We start from the raw sequence: 24,403 nt of genomic DNA, 5'->3' as shown, positions 1-24,403 counted from the left end.
AAAAAGCTTAAAAACCCAAGACTCCCAAAATTGCTGAATTTGTTAAAAAGTCAAAAAATAAAGAAACGAAACAAAGTTAATAAAGTTCAAAGATACACACTCATAGGATGGGGAATAAACACGGAAACAAAGAAATATGTGCAACATTTTATATTGTATATATACTTAGTTTACAATATTTACATCACAGTACATGTGTGTCGTGTGTATATTAAATAATGATCCTTTTACGGTTACACAATTAATTATCTAAACACTGTAAAAGATACTTTCATTCGGAACATTGCTTTCTGATGTACCCCGGGATACCAGAGACTCGAGTAAACAGGAAACGAGGCTTCGGTAAGTTGGCGGGGACACCGGACGACTCGAATTTCTCGTTTACGCTAATCGTATACTCGATCTTATAGGTACGTTTTATTAAAACGACAGCCTGATTACATCAGGTTATTCCGCGGATCAATCGAAGTGAGGACAACTATCGTTCTATTCTTTCAAAAAGAAGGAAAATTACATTTATCGCTTCTTTAGGGCCGTGAAGGGCATTCGTTATTTGTAATCGAAGTTCATAAATCAACTTTAACTTGCCAACCGGGGCAAACGCGTTAAATCGTCACTTGCATTTCCAATCTGTTAGAAATAATCATTCTTTTACTTATAAATCTTCGATATTTTAATTATAAATTATGTTTAGTAATATCGTTAAATGTTGTATTTATATTTGGATGAATTTGGAGGAATTTATTTCACGAGAAATTTTACGAATATAGAAAATACCTGGATAACGGATGATTCGGTTACCAAGTTAAGACACACGATTAATCCTTTCCATTTGCAATATCGCAATTATCATAAATTAATTACTATACAACGAACGTGATGTTGACGCTGAAAGAAGATACGGAAAGGATTAATCTCATTCTCGCGTTACGAGTTGATCTTCACCCATCAATCGCTACGGAAATATTCGCAACTCACTTCCATGTTTGTGCACGCAAATCTGTTAGCGCGTAACATGGAACATTGAGTGTAGTCACTTATTTATAATAAGCTTAAGGTCCAGTGCGAGAGAGCTGTGCTGCCGTCCAGTCTTAAAAATTCGCGTCTATACGTCTTTTGCTGGTAATCTTAATAGGTTAACAACGATTTGGGCGGATTTCGTTCTAAATCATAGAAAACATTCGATCTACACATATATGCTTCAATAATGTCGTTTTACAGGTATCGAGAGTGTTAACTTTATTAACCCTCTGAAACGTTGATTAATTTATTTATTTCTTAATCAATTATTTGTCCTTTATAACTAAAAAGCGTATACGTTTTACATGTTCACTGGGGTAATTATGATTAATCTACTTTTTACGTACACGTAGTCATTTAGAGTAGTTCCAGAAGGTCAAATAAACTTATTTTTTATTACATATTAAGTATGAAAAAAAGCAAGAATTATGAAAAATTGTTTACCTGTGTTTATTTCCTATTTGGATGAATATTAATAAAATGTATTCTAAAATACTAAAATATAGATTGTTCCGTCGAACCGTTTGAAACACGTTCTTTGAAACAGATGAAGTGAGAAACTTGATTTGTTTTATTTATCCTACATTATCTCGCTTCAAAGGGTCAATGAACAGAATAAATACGTTATTGTAGAGTTGATACTAAAGTACGACAAGTAATCAATCAACGTGTTTTAAAAACGCGTTTTACGATAAAAAATACTTCGGTACTTAAACCGCGATGTTTCACCGCAAGTCTTTCTATCTCGACGTTCTATAAAATTTCAAAGAAAAACTTTCAAAGAATTTCTATTCGTCTTGCGTCTTTTTACATACAATAGAATTGAGCAGCTTGTAGCAAGAACGATCCTTGCCGAATTTTTTCAGTTCCATCGTGTTAATCACGGATACACTCACAGCAATTTTCTAATATGATGAATATTTTATTAAAAAAAAAAAAAATTGGAATATGTTGGACAAAAGTAGAAGATATAGAATATTCTTTCGCTTCTTTGGTAAAGGATAAATATGGACAAGGATCGTCTGTGTTACTTGGCCAATTTTTTTTTAATGAATATCGAGAAAAAGCTTGTGCCTTTCAAAGTCAAAGCTTCGATCGCGACATTTTAATGAATAACAATAATACTCTATATTAATAATAATTAATAATAATTAATAATAATTAATAATAATATTCTATCTATATGGTCGGTGGAAGGAATAAAATCGAAATGAGTAACGTGTTCACCAAGAATAATTCATGAACGTGGGAAAGAAACCTTAAGATTAAACAAAGAATATTTACAATATGCGGCTAATCCAGCGGCGATTAAACCTCGTTCGGCATCGACAACATCATCGAGTCTTGCGACAGTTCGTCCATCGATTGTTCCGAGCCTGAAGACAGAGTTGACGGTGTTGCGATAGAGAGTAGACCTTTTCAAAGCAAAACTTTGTTTCGTCCTTGGATATTGATAAACTCGCGTTATATTCTAATTGTTGAATTTAAGCAGATAATCTTCATCATCACGTTTAACCCTTTGCACTTTGTCCCTTAATTTTATAGTTTGAGGGGAGAAATTAATGTTATTACTATACTTCAAACGATAATTTAGTCCTAACGTCTCTATTCTTGTTAAAAATCTAATGAAAAATCTTTTACTATTTTCTCAAGAATATGTCACACTACTCATTTGAAAAATATCGCATTTATCGATTTAATCGAATACTCTGTCAAGACTGCTATACTGAAAGAAAAGCGATAGATTCATGCAACAGATTTCCCACACATGCGAAAATCTCTGATATTCTTACCATGATTATGATAGAGGGATGGCGTTGGGCTTTTGCAGGTAGCTGGACTCAACTGCGGCGGTTGGGGGCCATGATGGTGTTGCTGTTGATGTTGAAACGAATAGGTCAGATGTAAATTGATGTGCCGACTGAAATCGCCTGTGGAAGCGGTAGAATTTGGTGGTGACTGATGAACTGTAACAGCAAACGATGTTTCCTTGATTCTAGGCTATGATAATTCTTGCTACTTTTAATATGCTGAACCACATGCGTCACTATTTCAAGGTCACCTATAGGTATTTAACATTAGACATTTGAAAAAACAGAACTTGTAGATCTGCTTTTCTACTTTACGTACACATATTTGCTTTTGAAAAGGAAAAATATTGCATTGAAATAATATTCGTATAATGAAATTTGTGAAACTATCGTGGAATTATACAAAAAATATCTCAAAAATATTAACGTGAATCAATCGAAATGAGACATTCGACATATAACTTCGTCCTTTATCGAAATTTATTACTTAAAAGTTTCTAACGTTTATTCCCCCAAAATATCCAGAATCTTTAATACCTCTTGATCAAATAGTATAGAAATAAATGTAAAATAAGAACGTGGATATAATAAAGAAGCGGGACAGAATAATAAAGAAAATAAAATAGAAATGTCGTCTCACTAGACAGCTGTAAATCGGACAGATATCGGTGAAAGAAACAAACGCAAGAAGTACCGTGTTGCCCTTTCATTTTGCCCGTGTGCAGATGCTTCTTCTGCCTTGCCCTAGAATTCTGGAACCAAACCTGCGTAACTCTTTTGCTGAGTCCGGTCACATGCGCTATCCTCTCCAGGTCTTGGCCGTCCGGATTGCTGTCCAGTTGAAAATTCGCTTGGAGAACAGAGAGCTGTTCCTCCGTGAATGTGGTTCTCACTCTCTTCGCCTTGTTACCGCTCTTGTGCCCGCTCTCCGAGTCACCGCCTTCTGCGAAAGTACCAATTAGAGGTGTTCCACCTTTCCTTACGCCACTAAATCTTTCCCTCCGAGTCTGTAGATTTCATTTTGTCATTTTTTTTATTCCAGCATCGAATAACTTAAACCCTAAGCTTTTTCCAGATTTAACGATATAAAAACTAAATCTACAAATTTTGATAATCTCAAAGATTACAATGTACCGAGAATATATCAAACTACATACTTATCAAATAGAACGCTATTTTTGAGCGAAAATGACAGTCGAATATTAGAATTATAAATAGCGACTTTTTATATCTCCGCAATCGTTAAATCGTTTTACGATCGAATTACTTATTTGGTAAACTTAACAAGCGACGAGAGAAAGAACACGCGACATCCGGCCAGCAATGAACGTGCCAATGTTATAATTATATGCAACATAGAACACGAAAGGCTTAATTAGAGATATTGTGGTAACGTAATAAAGTATCGGCATAGTCTCACCATCGGAAGAAGTGTTGTTGCCTTCGACTACATCCAGGTAGTGAGCTTTGCAAAGCAATCTGGCGTCCAAGAGGGCGAACTGTTCGCCCGTGGAAAGTTGACGAGAACAGGCGTCGCATGCAAAACACGCCAAGTGGTAAACCCTTTCTCTGGCTCTTCTCACCCAATCCCCGGCACCCACGCTTCGGCCACATTTCGCACACTTGGCGCCAAAAGTTCTAAACAAAATTAATTTCAGACAATTTTATTCGTTGTAATCAATGAAATTTGGAGATTTTTAAAAATAAATAAGCATAACGAATATATAACGATATATAAAAAGTGCAACAATACTTAGACAATGTATAACAAATATATGCAACAAGCTCCTTCGTTTAAAACACATGGCCTATTCATAAATTAAAAATTTTCCACAAGTTTTCTATAGTAAACGTTCAAATATATTGGCATTACTTTTAGTGTAAATTTTACATTAGAACCTACAAGATAGCTGCAGGTAACTGCTATATTTCAAGTCAAGAAAATCATACGTCTCTTCTTCAGGATCGAACGATCTGAATCTCACGACAATTCCAGGTAACGTTTCCATTCTTTTCCATTAATTTTATCAACGGAGACCGAAAAGGATAAGCGAAGAATGCGGAATTTTTCTATGAAAAGAGCCGGGTGACTAACGATGCCATGGCATGCCGGGAAATCCGAAGCAGTCGTAAAGAATTCGCAGGCACGCAGCACGCGGCCACCTGCGGCAATGGCGCCAATAAATTCAACGATGGTAGCTCGCTCCTCGAGGATTTAACTTCGTCCGGCTCTAACGAACGCGTTCGCCGCGAAGTGTAAAGAAAACGTTTCGCGTCAACGATTCTACCTCTGCTCTTCCCGTCTTCGAACATTCAGCAGTCGATAAACCGGCCATCGACGCGCTCTCAACCAGAAAAACGCCTAGTCCGATCGTGAATTTCCTGCTACGACTGACCATATAGAGAATTTGAGAATAAAACTGTGACATTAATTGATATCATTGTTAATACACGGCGAACGTTTATGCGAATTCGTATCTTTCTAAATAGTTTCTACGATTGAGATGGTAAGTTGCAAGAAACTAATAATTTTAGTTTAATTATTATGTTAGTTTGACTTAATTAATATTAGTCTGCATAGTTGACGCTTTAATGGTTTTCAAAAGTCTAAAATAATATTTTGATTGAGAATATATCGAATTAGAAAATTACTCTTTTATAAAAGACGGGAAATACGTATACGTACTTTTCCATTTATGGCTTTCAGATATTAATTTCTACGTTACAACGCAACACGCGAATCCATAGTTCAAAAATTCCACCACTTCATCGAAACAGACTAAAAACTGCGTACATTTAGTTGAGACTACATTAAAATCTCTATGTTAACGAAATAATTTAAATTTAATCAGGAATTACCATTAGCCGGGCATCGAACATTCCAATAAAACGCTAAATTATCATACTTGAAAGAAGATGAGAGGAGCTCCAAAAATGTCGGCGTACGATTTCACACGGTGCGAGTCGATTATCAATGTGCGCGCATTGCAATGGCCGATGGGAGAAATAATTCGTACTTCGAAGAGCGGCAGAGCACTCGGGAGAACGGTCTTAGATAACGCGTCGCGCACGAACGCGCGTTTACCTGGAACAAGCCAGCCTGTACCGGTCGTCCTGTGACAAATAAATGACTGCAGGACCCCGAAGCGCGAGTTGCAACCTTCAAGAGTATGTTTGCGTGTATGTAAACTCGCGCTGCCGCGCGGGAACACCGTAGTGAAAAAGGATTAATAAATGAGGGGAGACGAAAAAGAGAGAAACGAGAGTTGTGAGATAAGGAGGAAGTTGAGGGAATAGATAGGCAATGAGGGAAGAGGTGTAGATGGTAGAAGCAAAAGGAAGGAAATAGAGTGGCAAGGAGAAAAAAGATATTTAGAAAATACTATCTGCAATGCCAGAAATGTTAGAAGGGAAATCGACACTGGAAAATCTTACAATTAGTTTCATTCGACGAACATTTTACACGAACTATTGACATACGATGAAACATTAAACAATAAGGTTGTTACATATGCAAAACACTAAAAACAAATGGATGTTAGTGAAAGGCATGTAAGAAGAAACACGAAAAGAATGAAAGAGAAATGAAAAATTTCATTAGAAAGCGTCTTCGGAAGAAAGACTCGAAAGAACAGAAGAAAGTTGAGAGAAGAGAAGTTTCTCTTCCCAGCTCTCATCTTGGAAAGCAATCTTTCATGGTACAGTGTGTTCTATGACATAAGTATATACGTATAAGTACTCTTTTACTCCGGCGATCTCTTTCTATAATAGTTTTGATCGAAGAAGGAGCGATATGAAAAAAAACATCCTCTCCGTTTCGTAACCTTTTATTCTTCGTCGACTTATCGATGTATCTCGACATATGAGCTTCTCAAATGTCAAACTGATTGACTCCGCTTTTTATTAATTTCCTGATTTCATTACATAGGTACACGATAAATATTCAATTCTACACTCCCCTTTCTCCACACCTTCGGTATATATTCGTTTCTCCATACATCCATTCCCGCTCCCAGTTTCACTATACCTCGTCAGTACTTCATACTCTACAAAACAATCAACTCCATTAGCATCGCTGCACTCGGAAGCGTATCGTGCAAATATCTGCTCGCTCTCGCCCGAACCGTCCTCTTAATCCCGCGAGTAACTATGTCCCGGTCGAAACACGCTTATAGTCTCGATATAGTCTAGTCCCATCCGGTATACTACTCGTTACTTTCTCTGTTGGAAATGGGGTGGTGGGGCCACCGGGGTAGTCGCGTGGCCCCATAAGATATCTTCGCGAGGGGGACGAAGGGACTCGCGAACACAGATCGTATAAACAGCTAGGCTGGGATCGGTTGCCGGAGGAACCGGACGAGGAATCGGGATGCACTTTCCGTGTTCATGAATATGATAATGGGCTAATGGCCGCTAGTCGTTGTTTAATTACCGGCCGTGGCGCACACTAGCGACCACACCGGACACACTGGCCGTGAAGAAGCCACCGTCGTGCTGCTGCTTGTCGTTAACCGAGGACGCTCCTCCGGGTTGTTGGCTCACCGATGCACCCATAACACCCACCTCTGCAGCCATTCATCTGGACGTGCGTGCGTGTGTCGTGTTGCATGCTCGTGTCTTGCCGCTACACGGCTACCGTTTACACCGGCCTAGCTTCCAGTGAAAAAGTTTCCTACCTCTTCGCTTGGGTATATGGTATTAGAGAGCTTGAGAGAGGAGTTTCCAGGCGATGTTACCGAACGGAGAAAACGAGCAACACGGGGTGTGAGGATTTCGTTGTCGACATTGCTGCAGTTTCGTTTAAGCGAGGCTTTAGGATAGTATATAAGTAACTGGTTGTGGAAATTGCAAGTATCAGAGGGTGGTTTAGGTATTGAAGTTTAATTAGTGTCGTGGAGGGTTTTAAACGCGTTTTGATGGGAAATTGAGCAAGCTTCGATCGTGGATTTTGATGTACGGCTAATTCGATTCCTAAAGTTTGTTACTGTTAGATATTCGATAAGATTTCTTCTATACTAAGAAATAACAATTTATGGAATGTAAGGAAAAGTATAAAAGTATAGAGAGTGTATAAAAATCGAGACATTTTAATAGATCAATGCCACCACTCTATTGAACATAATCCCTTTAACACACCCAATATCTTTCCTAATCACACATTTCATTCAAAACAGCATAGCTTTCGATGCATATTACACGATAATAAGCTATTGAATACAAATCATTCGATACAAATCATTGTAATCGTATGTACTTGAACTAAAACCTTTCTTTTGAACTTTTTAAAAGCTACAAGGCTGTAAATACATATATCGTCTGGTCGACTCTACAATACCTGCAACAATTCATAGCGATTTAATAGGGAAGAAGAAGAATGTACATTTGTAATGCATAATCGTAAATTCTGAATCTCACACAGATACTCAAGCGACAAAAAAGAATCCGTTTTAATCCTATTGTCTCTTAGTGAAGCACTAATTTATCCTGCTTGCAAGAACAACTTTCTCGTTTCGCCCACGTCAATCTCTAGGAAGGGATTTGAATTTTGAGCAAGCGATTGTCAGTTTTCTTTTATCATAACCGATGCAGATCCTATCCCCAGAGAGCCGGCAGGATGAATTCCGAAAATAACGAAAATTAATCCTTCAGGGAAGCTTCTTATAAAATCACCAATCTCATTGTTTCCTGTTCGTCGAAGATTAAACTCTATCATCTTGAAATGATCTGTATTTTGTATGATTGATGACGATTAACTTGTAAATTATATAAGTATAACAAAAAGGTTTGTCGTTTGAAAAATGTTATTAAAACTAGAACTACATATCGAATTTGTTAACACGTGTTTCAGTTTTCTTTCCTTTTACGATTACTCGAAACACGTGCTTACATCGATTACAAAAATTAAAGGTTTTGTCATGTCTAATGCAATTTGTATGTCAATATTCTTCCGAGTTAAATCAAATACTTTGATTGTTCTTTTTTTTCAATTCCTCTTAGAAACACCCTAATAATGCCTAATCATATTGATATAAATAAATGTAAATAATTTTGTGATGAAGTACGCTTCTGGTTTCTTTGATACCCAAGTCAGATATACAAAAGTCGATAAGTGTATGTAGACTTTCGTGACTGACTGTACACACACTTATACCTACACCCATTCCAATCGAAAATACCAAGGATCGTGTCAATGGAGTATTAATTAGGTCACATTGTATCAACACTTCAATCACGAATTGAACGAAGGTTCGGTGAAGCGGTGTCCTCGATTCTCGAGGTATCCACGGTATAGTTTTCGATCATTTATCACGGCGAGCCGAGCGTAAATCGAAATAGTGGCTTCGTTTCTTTCCGAGTCGGTTGTCGACGTGTCTACGGGTCGTGGATCCTGTCGACCGGGTCATCGTAAGCCAGCATTACGAGGCGAAAAACGTCAGTCGAAAAAATTACGCGGCAGATTCCTCAGGACCTCCCGCATATACACGACTTTGACCCTCAAAAAGACAGCTACGCCGCGAAAAAATCCTGCAACTGTCTTCACAGAGAATGCCGACTCTCTGTTGCTAAACTTTTCATAATTTTTTATTTTATTACTAGAATTTCTAACATCTGCAGGCTAAACAAGGCTATACATCGTAGGTATCTTGTTAATACTTTGGCTGACACGTCAAAATCACATGTTTCGCTTAGGACGCCACGGGAGTATTTTTATATAATGGCAAAATAATAATAAATTGATGATATAAGACAATATTCTTCCCTAATGGATCGTTTATCTCATTGGTGGTCACGGGTGACCACCACGGCGCCTTGGTAACAGTTGATAGCGACATATTATAACAAAGCTTCGTTTATTTCAACAAACCATTCGCATTCGTTATTTCGTCGTAAGCAAAACGTCCAGAATATATTGTTGAAACGTGTAGAAGATATTAGTAAACGGTATTTACTCGTTCTATATATAATAGTAAGGTATGTGCACATTTCTAACTTCAATTTTATGATTATAAAGCAGCATTTACGATTATTTTCTAAAGTGTGTTTATAATAATATTCGTAGATTACCCGTCAAAGACATGGATGCAAATACAGTGCACCGTTAGATGCAAGACTTGTTCTCATTTTTTTTTTATTGACGTTCTAATAAAAATGTTTAATTGTTCAATGGGGCACTTTTTATTTCAAAGTATCTTCTATTTATCGGTTATACTCAAAATGCCCTAATTGCCATTTTTCATTCAATTTTTACAATTGTAAGAAGTTCAAGCGCTCCGATCACCAATTACCACCATGGTGTCACAGGAGAAACCGTGGCAGTCAAAGTGTTAAAGAATAATAATTATCCATATTACCCCGCGAGAGTCGAGTTGCGAGTTTAATGCAATTTTCAAAAGTCTGAAACATTAAATCGATGAACAATAAAATTCGTTTCGACGATTCCAAGTAATTATAGAAACACATCAAATTCGAAATCGAAAGAAATGACTGTACAGTAGAGTACAGTAGTACCATAGCATAATACACAATGAATTCACTTTATTCTTTTTCATTTCCTTTCTTCTGAGGATTACATTGATTTCCGCGTTCGATAATATAGACAGCGATACCGGTCGCTCGTCACGATCGGATATCACGATACGTGATTTTAGACAGGCTGGTGCAACAGCCAGGTGACCGAACTAAAGTTGATTGACAGTTGGATAAACACGTTGGAAAGTGTTCGACTCGAATTCTTCGCGTACAATCGACCAGTCACTGCAAGCTTCTTTTCGTCCCTTGGTCATCCTTCCTACGAAAATATCCGAAACAAACAGCTTTCGATCAGTCATTATCCGATTCCGCTACAAGGCAATGTGTGTCGAACAACGTATCTTTACGTTGTATAAGTAAATAGAGGAGGTAGTTGAATTTTTGTAAGATGAAACTATACGCCCCAGTTTTCAAGAAATGTAAACAAAATTTCCTTTCATAATTCTCCATGTTTTTTCTTAAATTCTATAAAGTTGTCATTACCTTATAACTGCAAAGTTTCAACAAGAATTTTTGACGGCGAATAATACAAATTCAATGATTTATAAAGAATCGATAAATCTGCAAGATTCTAAAATTTCTCTAGGGAATGTAACAGAAAGTATGATCGATATTTCAATTCCAACGAAAATTTCCAGTCATGTATCCTATAATAAAAATTCAACGATTTATAAACAGTGGAAGATTAATAAATTCCTGTGAGTTTCATTCCGTTGCATTCAGTAATGTAACAACTTAATTCGTAGCCGATAAAACAGATATTTACCATACAACACGGTTAATTTATAGAAATGTTAACATTGATTTACAATCACCAATCGATCGATCGAAGAGTCACTTATGGATTGCCACGAAGGCAATACTCTAGTTCGTTCGTGCGGGTCGATTAAGAGGTTTCCAACGAATTGTTATTTATTGCATTGATAATGAAAACATGGCACACCACACTTTTACCACGGTTTATTATTCTATCGATAGATCAACACACATTTGAATATTACACATAACAACCAGGTTTGCCTTCTCGTTGCTTGTTATCGCAATAATTGAATCTCTTTCGACCACTAAATTGCGACTACAAGGAAACGTAGATCTTTGACGACGCAATGGCAATTACGAGTTCTGTTGATCTCGATTTATGCTTCGCGGTATGTCTCGTTTTACTTCTACGGTAGCTATATACGCTAAAGCATTGCAGTTTCCCCTGATAAACTCCGTTATCTTTATTATTCGATCTTTGATTGAGCGCGTTTTTAATTTAGGCTTTCTCGTTGAACGTGTAACAGAATTTTTGTTTCAGTATCATAGTATGCAGATATACGTATGAGAATATTTCTGGCTACTGATATTATTTGTAACCTGTCAATTCTACGTAACGTTACATTTTTCTGAAATCTTATAAATAAATTTACCTGTCCACGAAAGTTCTTGTGTTCTTCATAAAAAAGCCATTTTTAGTAAAAGTAAAATTCTATAAAATTTCGTTGCGAAGATGACGTAAATATTCTATACTAAGACGATTGAAAGCTATTTATCATCGCTTTATATAGAAATTATTATTGCTTTATCAAATGATAAATAGATATGCTGTTACGTATCATTACATATGTTTCATTTAACTAATAGCTTTTTTATGTAAACAAATTAAATTAATGTTCTCGGATATTGAAGCAAGCAATGACAATTTCTTTGATCTGTATGTGACCAAACGAAATTTAACATCAGAAAAATGATTGTTATTATCCGAATATTTTTGTCTCTCTATTAGTTCGCATATAGGAGGCTTTAATACCTACTAACAATGGAGATTTATTTATCAACTTACAGAGCGTAGTCATGCCTGCAGTAGAGTCTCATGCCCTTCAAGAAGCAGGAATGCTGATCATGTAGCGGCCTGGCACAAGCACAGCACCTCAAGCACCTCGAGTGCCAAGTTCGACCGCCGACGCAAAGAACAGTGCGCTCACGGACGCGTTCTCCGCATCCGCCGCACTCCATCACGCTTGGCGACATTTCCGGCCCTATCAACCCGCCGGCATTTTCGGCTGTAGCAAGATTCGGACCGGTGCCTTCGCACACGCCATCGCTCGTCATATCTTCTATCTCCGTCTGTAATGTCATTGAAGCAAGCGTGAGAAAAACTCGGAAACGTTGATGCTTAACCATCGCGAACGAAAGCTGTAATGTAAAGTGAGCTGTACGTGTACAAGTACGCTATTTAAAAAAATCAAAGTATCTACTAAAAATATACAAAATATAACATAATAATATATGACAATTCAAATATAAAATATTTTTAACGAAGAATGTATCAGAAAATTCTCGAGCGAAAGTGTACGCACGTTTGAAAAGGTAGGAAAGGATTTGCGAATAGCAGGCATAGTAAACTGCATCGAAACAGATTGATCGAAACACACGCATCCATCAAGTGTGTCATAGGTTTCGTGACAAGAACATCCGATAGTTTGTTTGTTGAATTCTGCATGGGATAGCGTGGCACAATACCGTTCACAGGAAAACTAACAGGGGAACGTTGACTTCGTTATGGCATTGCCAGTCTTTTTTCTGCGTATCGAACAATCGTGCGAAGACTGGCTCAGCTTCGTAAGCACTTGTATTAGGTCGTCCGAAAAGTTTCTTCCGTTTTATAAGGAAATAATGGATGCACAACATTTTTCGTTTTATATTATTTTATCAAATTACGTATGATCCATTTTATTCTATCAAGATAGAGATCACAACGTTTGACAGATTAGGTTTCATGTTTATATAAAGATGCGTCGTTGTAAAAGACGTGTCTGTAAAAGAAAGACACTTTTCGGACAACCTAATACATTGTTATAAAACAACTGCTTAAATATTAGGTTGTTTGGAAAATTTGTAGCGTTAAAGAAAATTTAATTAGAATCACACATTTTGCAATTTATATTTTGCCATTCTCTCTTACAAAGAACCATTCTCACATTTTCCATTAACCCTTTCGATCCATGTTGTAACGAGGGACACATGTGTCCTAGTGAAAGTTTCTAGTGTTTATTATTTGATATGTTATTATCTGATATAAATTCGTAATAGAAACGCTGCGAACAGCTAAAGCGTAGATCCATCGAGAAACTTTTTCGCATTCCGCCATGAAGAGCCGCATGCGTGATGTACATCAACGTATCACCGAAGTCTCCGCTAATTCTCCGTTTACAAACTCTCATACAACTTCGTTCAGCAGCTGGTCAAGCGAAAATGGCACCCTGCAGGGAAGCGTTACACCGTTGCCAACATAGCCACGGATCTGCAGAAGGTAGCACGAACCCTCTGCTTCAAAGTCGACGTTCCCTTTCAATATAGTAACACGCATGCCCTCGCGTACAGACTCGTATTGTGTCGTACACGCAAGTCCTGCGAGCACCGGTGTAATATATGTGGCCAGCCCACCCCGTAACATCCCCATGATGGTTCTATGGGGGTTGGAATACTCCAATGGGATGCTTAAATGGGCAACCGTGGCGTCCAGCCGCCTTCCGTCATTGTGTCGGCGATCTTGTTACGACGACTCGTGTCGGATTCGCGATTCGATCGAGCTACAGAATGCTAGGAGCTAAATGATTTCTGAACGAGCGGGGCGTGCCGAGTAAATAAACTTTCGTAAGGAACGATGGAGGGGTTGCTTGTGTGTTTATTTTCTGGTTTTTTATATTGTACATCACTTGGAAGTACATGTTTTGGGAAAGATCGGTTGGTTCGTTGGATTGCAATTTGTCCAATCTGTACTTACTTGCATAATCTAAAACAATGGTCGCACGATCTAGCCCACGCATTTTAGCAACATTAGAAATTTGCGTTAAACATAAACTTGATCACAAGTCGCTCGTTAATCTTCCAGCTTTAGGCCTTTTCTTCCGTCGTAATAAATCCGTGGTTAAAATATCGCCGGCTATATCGTTTCGACTGGTTCATTCGTGTGTCACGACTTCTACACCCACAAGTTAGCGGTTGGCCCAGCAGAGGGAGAGTTATAGGTGACAATAACGAGCCGCGGTTGCATGCGAGGCGGGATCGTAAAACGGAGGATTAGACTCTTTTCGGGCTATTAGCCTAATATATGCCTCGCGATATCAAAAAGCATGCGAATCTCCTAGCTGAACTCAAACGCGGCGATTCAAAGAAGCGAAAGACGAGATTCATAGAGATACAACATTCTTAAAATGAACTTCGAGTTTTGTAGAGGACAACTAAACTATGTACCTACGTTGTAGTTAGTTGTATATTCTAGAACACTGTTACATAGTCTTTGATAATGAAATAATGAGAAAATATCGTGTATTTCGATATAATTGATTAGAATTATTCGATTATAAGATGGTTATGTGGTTTGATAAAAATTATACAATTATTTTACGAGACTCGAGACTTTACTTAATTATTATTAATTATTTAATAATAAATTTATTTAAATTAATTATTAGAGTTCTATCATTTTTGAAAAAGATTAGTCTGTTTTATAAATTTGAACGATTACATATAGCGCCAAATAAAAGTCGAATTATCTTTCATAGAAGAGAGATTAATACTAATTTTATAAACCCTGTTCCCTTACAGCTCTCTCAAAGATCTTGTGATATTATGTATGTCTTCTGTCTCCAAAATACTATCAATACTTCCACGCCGGTATACACACATACACACGTATTCCAGATCCTTACACAGTTAGAACGTGCGAACATTTGGTTGGTTATGGTTGGTGGTTAACCATACGTCACAACTGGCTCCACAATGGTGGCGTATGGGAGTTACATAATGCCATTGTAATGTAATACCTGCAAGCCTCGTAGGTGCTGCTTCTATACCTATATAACACCTAACGCTTGAGAGAACACGCGTGTTGTAAGGTTCCGCATACAGTGCCCATCATGGAGACGCGTTCTCGTCACATAGGACCAGCCCCATAAGTTATGGTGAACCGGCATACCCTCCTATTTGTACCTAACCCCGGACTCTTTCGAATCCTGCTTTCTGCGGTCGCACGGCCTGTCAGGGGCGTGATTTTCGGAGTTTATTATGAGAATGATACTTCAGAACCCGGTCTTCCTACAAGGGGACGGAAGTTCACTGATCGTCGTTCTTTAAATTTCAATTTTTTTCTCTTTCCGTCGTTTCTACGTAGGTTCGTTTTTTCCCTTTGTTTCTTTTTCTTTTATTAGGAAGCGTATGAAACAATATAACAGGAGAACCGCAGACATTTTGAAAACGAACGAATGTTCTCTAGAAACGCACAGTTGTAATTGTAATGGTCTCTTGGACACCGACAATATATTGAATCAGGTTAAGCGTTTAAGCGAAAATAATGTCAGAAGAAACACGAATTTGCTCGATGGAATAGAAAGCAAGTAAGTAGACTGCGGATTTTTACGCAAGTTCATATTTTCATGGATACGGTTAAAAAAATAGAATTTAGGCAGAAAATTGATTTATCTGTTAACCTTTTGCACTCCTATGTCGAGCGTTACTCGATATTAGTTTTTATCTCAGGAGCTCCTTTGTCGAGTCCCACTCGACATTCTTTCCTACCTTTTTTTGTGAAACATGTTAAAGAAAACCAAGATTGCATCGTGGAAATTGTTTCAAGATATATCATACACTTAAAAATTACAAAATATAACAATAGTGCGAATAAAACTGGTATTTAAGTGAATTTGGTTCTTCCTTTATTTATTTAAATTGTCTTATTTTTTAGTTAAAGTAAATTTCAAATGAAACACTTAAAAGCGTTGGGAGCTGCTGGTAACGGAATTGAATTTAAATTCGGAGTGCAAAGGGTTAAATATTATACAGAGTACAATACTATGGATATTTTTATGTCTATATCTTTCAAACAACGATCAAACTCGTTGCTGATCTAAATAATCTAAAACTGCATGCTTCCCCACATCTTCCTTATACAATTCTTTCCTGTCTACCTAAAAACGTCAAGGTATCTCGCATAATCCGATCTGCAGACTTAAACGAAGAGTAATCCCGCTTGGCTCGCCTTATTGCCTTATTTACACAAAGGTAGATCGGTGAACGGTTTCGCAGTGTGGCATCGTACACCGGGTTTGTACACGCCTCTATTCAGAATAGCCATGAGGCCCCATTCTTGCCTCTCGAGTGGTTTCGCTTTCGGTCCCCTTGTCGACGACGAGGCACACCACCGGGGTATGACTTTCAAACTTGAAAGCCTGTCGACGGGAGGTCCTATGGGGGTCCCAGTATGCGCTTTCCTACGGTATTCGCGGCTTCGTGTCACTTTCGGTACCGCGACACGGTGTCCATTGAAATCGATACTTCTTCGTTTCCCTTCGACCGCTTGTCTCCCGCCAATGTCACTCGAGGTAGGTACGAGGTAATAACGATAATACTCGTCCCCGATGCCAACAATGAACTTCTCTAGAATTTCCTTTCGTCGAGTAGATGCATAATCGATGATAGAATTTTTGGTAAATTTCTGTTTTTAGACGTATTACATATTTTAGGCAACAATTTTTTAACTTGTTTTGTAAAGATCGTTGAAATTTGCGAAATTTGAATAGCGAATGTAAACGACTTTCATAAATAATCTCGGTATAAAATCTTAAAAGGTATAAAATCTCAGTCATATTGCAACGAATATGACTAATATTATAACGAATAAATAAATGAAAGGTAGAAAGCGAACAAATACGTTTTAATCGAACTGTACATGATTCCATTAATTATGTGCCTATATTGCGCTATAACTTGAGGAAGAAACGAAACACGATTTCTCCATAATAGTATTTTCAGATCAACTTTTATTACAAAGCAGTAAATATATTGATTTTCACTAAGAGACCGTCTACTACGCGTGTTCGATATCGACAAATTATCTGCGAGTCGTTAATTAACCTCGCACCTACACCGCCTTCCACTTGAATTTCTCACCTGCAAGGCTGTGCAAGTTCGTGATTAAGTATATGAACTTTAAACGTACGTGTAACACTTATATCGCTATACTCGTGTGTATAGTCACACGTGCCAGCTATGCCTACGACCCTATTTTCTATATTCATTTCCTTTACTTACTTACGTAGATCGTTTAATTCGTTTCGTGTGAAACTTTTATCTCTCCTAGTTGAATAATTATCCAATGACTGGGATAATTTGTCTTTCTATTTAATTTATGCGTTTGAGAAACTTATAAGCAAATTGAAGGTGTGTATGCAATTAATAGGAAATTAATAATTGCAAAAATTAGCACAATAAAATATGCGGAATAATTCAAGGTATAGTACCAATAGAAAATCTAAAATACGCGACTATATTTACAACGAAACAGTTGTTACGTTAATTTCTAATAAATAGCCAACATTCTCACGTTAAAATTCAATCTGAACTTCAAGTTAATTTTCGAATCTTAGAAAAAGACACAATCGTCTATACCTGCCTGCCTTTCCCTCTCTAAAAATCCTACTAAAATTTAGGATCAGTTAACCCAATCACAGCAACCATCAAATTAAGATCAAACTCTCAATACATTACAACTCCTTCAAACTCCAAGAGCCACGTCTTTTCCATTCAATCGAACGCAAAGAAGAAAGGAATAAAAAGAAGAAATATCTCGATGAAGAAGGGAAGAAGCAAAGACTTCCTGGTGCGAACAAGAACGATCGCCGTTCCCTTGATCCCGAGGGGCCTTTCGTTCGTTTTCTCTCGCATCCTTCGCAACCCAGGTGACAAGTTGACAAAGTGGCCCACTACGGGCATCCTTCTTTCGGCTGGCTCTTTCAGACGATACTCCACCGCTCGAAATAAAACGAGACAAACACAACAATAAAGGAAAAGAAAGAAGAAAGAAAGAGAGAGAGAGAGAGAGAGAGAGAGTGTGTGTGTGTGTGTGTGTGTGTGTGTGCGTGCGTGAGTGAGGGGGAGGGGGTGGCAAGAAAAAGGATGTTCCACTGAAAATAATTCTTGCCGGGTTTTTGTGTGTTTCCAGCGGCTTTTCGAGTGGTATCCAAGGGCACGAGCCTCTACACGCCTTCGTAGAAAAGTCCTCCCCACCATAAAGATATTGTGGTCTATGGGGTGAAACGATCCCCCGCAGGTACAATGGATCTTCTAGAGAAGCCACTCGAAATCTATTTAAATCGCCATCCGATTTTTCGTTTTCACGCGACACAATATAATATGTCGACTTTTCATGATTTTTGTCGGTTTTTCATTCCTATTCTAGTGGATGTATAGCACGGCTGTGAGTGGATGTGGCGGATCGAAGCACGGGCAGCAGATTCGTTTCGCGATTACCTCGAATCATTTACTACGTAATGACGAAGAAACCGACCGCAGAAGGGAGTCGTGTTGATATGTAATTCGGGAGCCCACCATAGTAAGACAGTGAGAAGATTTTAATTAACGGAGTGATAGCAGTTTTGTAAATGGTAGTGTAATATATATATATATATATATATATATATATATATATATATATATATATCGGAGGTATCATTTATTTTACGTTTGTGAATCCAATAAGATGATAATTTTTTGCTTTTTAAATGGGTCATAAGTTATGGCGTAAGAAATATGCTGCGAGTTACTTAAATGAACATTGTGTAAGATAATATCGTTACGTATATACGGCTTTAACCGTAGGTCGAAATTGGCGAAAGAAGAGATTTTGTTTTATCGTTAATGTAAGTACCATATCTGAAATTTTTATCTGTATTTTTATTATTTTACGTTCGCTATTTAATACCTATAAGTACAATCTTGATTACAGGATTTCTTTCGAATTATGTGCATACTGTCCAACATTGTATTTTTAAATTTCCTATAAATCTGCAGTCTAATTATAATTTTAGAATCTTAAGTTCATATCTATGATTTTATACGAGTTTCCTATACTTTGTTATTGGTATGTGTATAAGCGAAATGTGGCGGTTATGCTAATAGGGGGAACAATTTTGTTTCGCTACGGTCGCGCGAAGAAATGTCGGCGCGTCGATGACAAAGTGTGTATTCCGCGAATTAAGAGAAAAAAGTCGATATGAGAAATAGGGGCGATAATATATCGCAATAGTTGTAGAAGCAAAACGAATCGAGCCACACTTCTGGCACTCTATTAATAAAATGCAAACATATGTTAATGTGACGCGTTTCCTTGGCCACGTCGAATCAATTTATTACCCCGATCCGCAGTTCTCCATGCCGATTCCTTTTATTTCATCCTTTCTTTTTTCTCTCTTTCTTTTGACTTCGACGAGTACGTTGAGCGTGCGAAATATGGCTGGTCACTTCTTATTTTTATAGAACACGTTTCCAACAATCGATTTATATAAGATTGTTTTAATTTTATCTTCTTTCGTTAGAGATTTATTTTTCAGAAAAATACAAATTTACATAAACATTCGCTATCTGATTATAAACATTTCCTGCTAAAGTTTCATACTACGCAGTACCGTTGGTAGTTCATCAAACGGTAATGGATTCTAACTGTACATTTCTTTATAATCAACAATTTTATTCTCCTAAGATTAATGCACCTTCCTGCATAATACACTCCTAACATTCTAATAGTCACGAGTTCATTGTTCACGCTATCATATTATTCTAATACATTTTTGTACCTATATATCGGAAGCTTAAAGTAATCTCTAATACGTTTACGTTACGATCGTAGGAATGTCATAAGTACTAAACGAAACTACATAACACCTTATTATCGTATAAATTTATAATACTTATCGGTGAAATAAGATAAGCTCGGTGAAAATCTCCAAAATATTTTCACTTTTGATTTATGATATCTTCATCGTGATTTATGACGCTATTTTATGTTCCTAATTATATATACTTAACGGCTAAGTACCTATCTTTTCTGGCAACATCTGCTCATTTTTCTTCATATTTTGTCACTGATGAATAGCACAAAATTTATGTAAATAAAACTATAGGCAACATGGGCAAGAAAAATGTTTAATAAATTTGCGAATTAGTAAATTTACGAATGTATTAACAGTTATGATCGACATCGTCGAATGTTTATAAATGTTTATATCCAAAGGATATTAAAATAAAATTAATACTAAAATAATCAATTTCGATAAATGTACCTACTTAAATATAGGTAGGTATTGCCTATATAGATAATTATAATTGATTAAATAAAGTAGATTGTGTTATGAGGATAAATAAATAATGAGATAGTTCGTTTTTACGTATCATATTTAAATCACAATAAAAGTAAAAAACGATTTTGACAAAACCATGATTGCAAAAAAGAGAGGAAACTAAGATCCGCTACTTTGACAGATTTCAGTCAAACAGATGCTAAGATATAATTAAAGAATACCGAAATACTGTTATATCGACATGATGGTCTTTCGAATCAGTTAAATAAGAAAATATTAAATGTTTAATGGATTAGTAAAAACATACTTGGCATTCTAGATAGTGGCGAAATACCCGTTAAGTGAATCGGATCGATAAACTAGAATTAACGGTGAAGACTTCAAAAGATCAAGCAAGATTAATGACGAAAAGAAGTACGTGGATCTAACTGGTGTCCTTCATAAAACGGATCATCCGGAGTTACGATCTATGGGATCGGAGACACGCCGCAATGATGTTGACTTCCAAGTCTTCCACCAATATTTGTTCGAAATTTTACGATTTCAAATATCTATTTAGAACACTCCATCTCAAAAGTGTAAAATTTACGCTTACATTCGACTTAACAAACCGTAAATTATTTAGGATAAAATTAGCGAAAAAGGATAAAAACTGTAATATGGCAATTTGTGTCTATTCGCAAACTGCCTAACTAATAATCCAACAAGTAACAGGTTAATGTTTCTTCCACTTTTATCTCTATCTTCTCAGTAGATTTTGTTTCGCAGCACACATATTAACATTGATAATGCACTACAGCGATTTATACACTGCACAATATGTTTTAAAAATCTGGTAAACTACACGTATAGTATAACAATGTCAGAAGTATACGAGAAAACGCCGTCTAATCATAGAAGCCAGAAAGCAAACGCGCGACATAACCGGAAGTTGCACCGAGCAAAATCACAGCTACATATAACAATAAAATATAGTATAAACGTATTAACAATCGTAGACGCAACAAAACAGAAGCATGCTATTGAAAATTATCTACAATGGACATGTTCGTTAAGCGCTTCTTCTACCCGGAACAGATTAGCCGCGTCGTAAAATAATATGTACTTACAAATCTCCAACCACAATTCTTCTAATTACCGTGAGTGATACATACGACTACCGAAAATCGGAAAAAAGAGAAATTATAAAGCGCATAAAAATATCGTGGCGGAACGAATGCGACGTATGATTCGTTAAAGAACAGCCGTGGCTCATTTGCTAGTGAATATCTATAAAGTATACCTACGCAGACACGGGGCGAAATCGTAAATACCTGTAAGATCAGATCTGAGAGACGAGGCACATCCCACGCGAAGGGCAGTACACGAGCTGTTATACGAAAGGACCTTTCAAGATGGTACTGTGAGTACGTGTGTGGTCCAGTAAATTGTCGGCGTAAGGCGCAAAATGGCGCATCAGCCTGATCCGAAGTTATATGGCTTCGTTTTTAGAGGACGAACGGTACCAACGAAGCGTACGAGCCGCGACAGTAAACGATACAGAAAGGACGCGCACGTGTTATTTGCTTAAATGCCCGTGACACCGCGACCTGTTCCTACAAATCGTGACATTGGACAATCGTGCAAGACGTGTTTTTACGTTCAGATCGTTCTTTTACACCGACCTTTTTAAGGAGTTATTTCCACATTTATGCATTTATCCATTTAGATTGACTATATACGGAAAAATTAAGGGTACGGAAGTTTTCTCACAAGTCTAGAAGCGTTGGTCTTGAAAGGGTTTAACAGTTCCTTAACCCTCAATTAGGGTTATTAAATAGGTATATCATTACCAAAACGTGGACCACTTAGAGATCTCGATCTGTAGGTAAACATAATCTTTTTGCTATTCGTCGATAGATTTTACCGGTGCTTTCCTTGTATGTACGAATAGTAATTATGGTTAAATAACTACAAAAGAATAAATAAGTGCCAACAATAGAAATATTAATAAATATCGGGAAAAAACGTCAATCATTTCCTTGTCAAGATTAACGTTAAGATACAAACGTCTTGTGATGAATCTGATCTCGGCTACCCGCGTGCATATTACTTTGTTTCTACAAGTTATTCAGTCTTCTGTTTATTTTATTAATTTCCTCGTTGGCTTTATCTTACCGTAGGGTTACTCGAATCATTTTTCAGTTTCTGATATTTCTTCTTGCTAAACCTAAAACGATGTTTTCTCATTCTTTCGTTATTAGTCGAAGATCGATGGCATCTCATAACGTACAAGTTTGATTGTTCTGTACAAAGTTCAAGATTGAATTTTATGATGTTGAAGATTAGATGATTCAAATAACCCTATCTTACTACAAACACTCATAAATATACTTGTCTATAACCGCTTACGACATTCAATTTTCAATGTCTCCGCGATTCTAAACTTGTGATTCGAGCATCGACACGCATCAATGCGCCGGTGATAACGCGGAAAGCGCGTCGAGTATGTATGCATTAGAACAGTCCGCTTGTATTCGATTCAGCAATACTTAACATACACTGCGAGATAGCAGCAGTGACACACGATCGACATCGCGACAAGACAATCGCGCCAACCGATCGACCGTAATCCGCTACCTCTATTTCGTTTATTCCTATATATGTAGCTACGTACATATATTTAGCATGTAGCTGCTTCAGCTTGAGACGACCGCGCCTTGCGACACGACGGATGCAAAGTTATGGTTGGTCGCTTGATCCGGCTCGAGGATTCCCCGCCATCCGTTCACACCGTTTCTTTCTTTTTCTTTTTCTCTACCTGGTGTTACTGTCCACCAACGCTCATCAACCTCATCAGACCGCGACGAATCTAAGAATTTTATGGCTGAGGTAAATCACGCACAAGTGGGAGCTTTTCATTGTAACCTCTCGTTGTGAATTTTTTTTTATTGTTTCCTATTTTATCTTCTTTATCATATCTTACGCAAATAACTTTTAACCAATTACAAGTTCCTTTCTGTAAGCAGCCTCCGCACACTAGCGACAACTTTGTCGTTCACGAAAAGGCCATTTGTTGACGTGACTGCAGAACCACTCTTTTATCTAGCAACATCTAGCAACTGGATAACCACTGATCTGTTTTCTTGTTGTCGTCAGTCTTATAAAATTAATAAACACGCGTGCATTAGCGACAAAACTGTTTCTCTAGTAGCATATATGTATGGCAAAACTAATGACGAAAACAAACAGCTCTACTGCTACGTACACGCACAGTAACAAAATCGTTTCGCTGTTTAGCGGCGAAACTGTTACACGAAAAATCGGCGCTACTGCGCGGGACCTCTAATAAATGAATCATTAAAAAATAAGTCTACAATAAACTAAAAACATTCTATAGTAACTTCTATTACAAGATTATTAAAAAATAATCCGTAAATACTGAAACCCACCTTCAAATATTTCTTGCCCCAAAAATACCCGCTTTATATTCACATATTCTTATAACTGCCTCTCTAAATCGATACATAAGTAAGAACCAAAACACTAAAAGCTCTACTCCTAATATTTTCCAACTACTTACTGACCTACTCATATAACAGATAACATTATTAAAAAATACTTCGCATTAAAACCTGCCAATCGAACCTTCTTGTATCCCCAAAAACCACCTTTACAACATCTTTTATCTCAAAAATACCTCTTAGCATTCACATACCTTCATAACTGCCTCTTCAAACGGATCCAGGCACTTCCACGATCTTGTACACCTCCGATCCCTCCTCAGATAATAATCGATCACAGGGGCGTAATCCGCGATCCCAAAGGCATCGCGCAGCACGGCACGAGAGGTAAAACGCGTTCACGCGACGCGCAAGCAAGCGACAGCTACGCCCGAGGAGCGCAGCATGGCCCGAGACTCGATGCGCTCGACGTATAATAACG

The 24,403-nt window shown here is 37.4% G+C and overlaps 1 protein-coding gene across 2 annotated transcripts; it reads right to left on the bottom strand.

The window, feature by feature from the left end:
* Positions 1-146: 146 nt before the first annotated feature.
* Positions 147-24,403, bottom strand: Awh (LIM/homeobox protein arrowhead). Of its 2 annotated transcripts, none has more exons than XM_069109024.1 (6): positions 24,177-24,403; positions 12,187-12,470; positions 4,252-4,469; positions 3,526-3,774; positions 2,814-2,987; positions 147-2,435 (listed from the first exon to the last, which is right to left on the bottom strand). In XM_069109024.1, exons 1-6 carry the CDS (start codon positions 24,180-24,182, stop codon positions 2,329-2,331), a joined length of 1,038 nt encoding a protein of 345 aa, XP_068965125.1. In that variant the 5' UTR covers positions 24,183-24,403; the 3' UTR covers positions 147-2,328. The 2 variants fall into 2 exon arrangements, with proteins under 2 accessions (XP_068965125.1, XP_068965126.1); XM_069109025.1 differs by having other exon boundaries at positions 147-2,396.

Source organism: Bombus flavifrons, chromosome 3 (genome assembly GCF_040668555.2).
Source record: "Bombus flavifrons isolate JBK064 chromosome 3, iyBomFlav1_principal, whole genome shotgun sequence".
NCBI lineage: Eukaryota > Metazoa > Arthropoda > Insecta > Hymenoptera > Apidae > Bombus > Bombus flavifrons.
Note: the sequence above shows the minus strand (reverse complement) of the source record. Positions and strands in the feature narration are given on the sequence as shown.

Excerpts from the sequence above, each read along its gene's own strand:
- Awh (XM_069109024.1), bottom strand. Across the intron at positions 4,470-12,186 it reads TGCAGGCATGACTACGCTCT|AACTTTTGGCGCCAAGTGTG; the intron begins GTAAGTTGATAA and ends AATTTTGTTTAG. Across the intron at positions 2,988-3,525 it reads CAAAATGAAAGGGCAACACG|TTCATCAGTCACCACCAAAT; the intron begins GTACTTCTTGCG and ends TTGCTGTTACAG.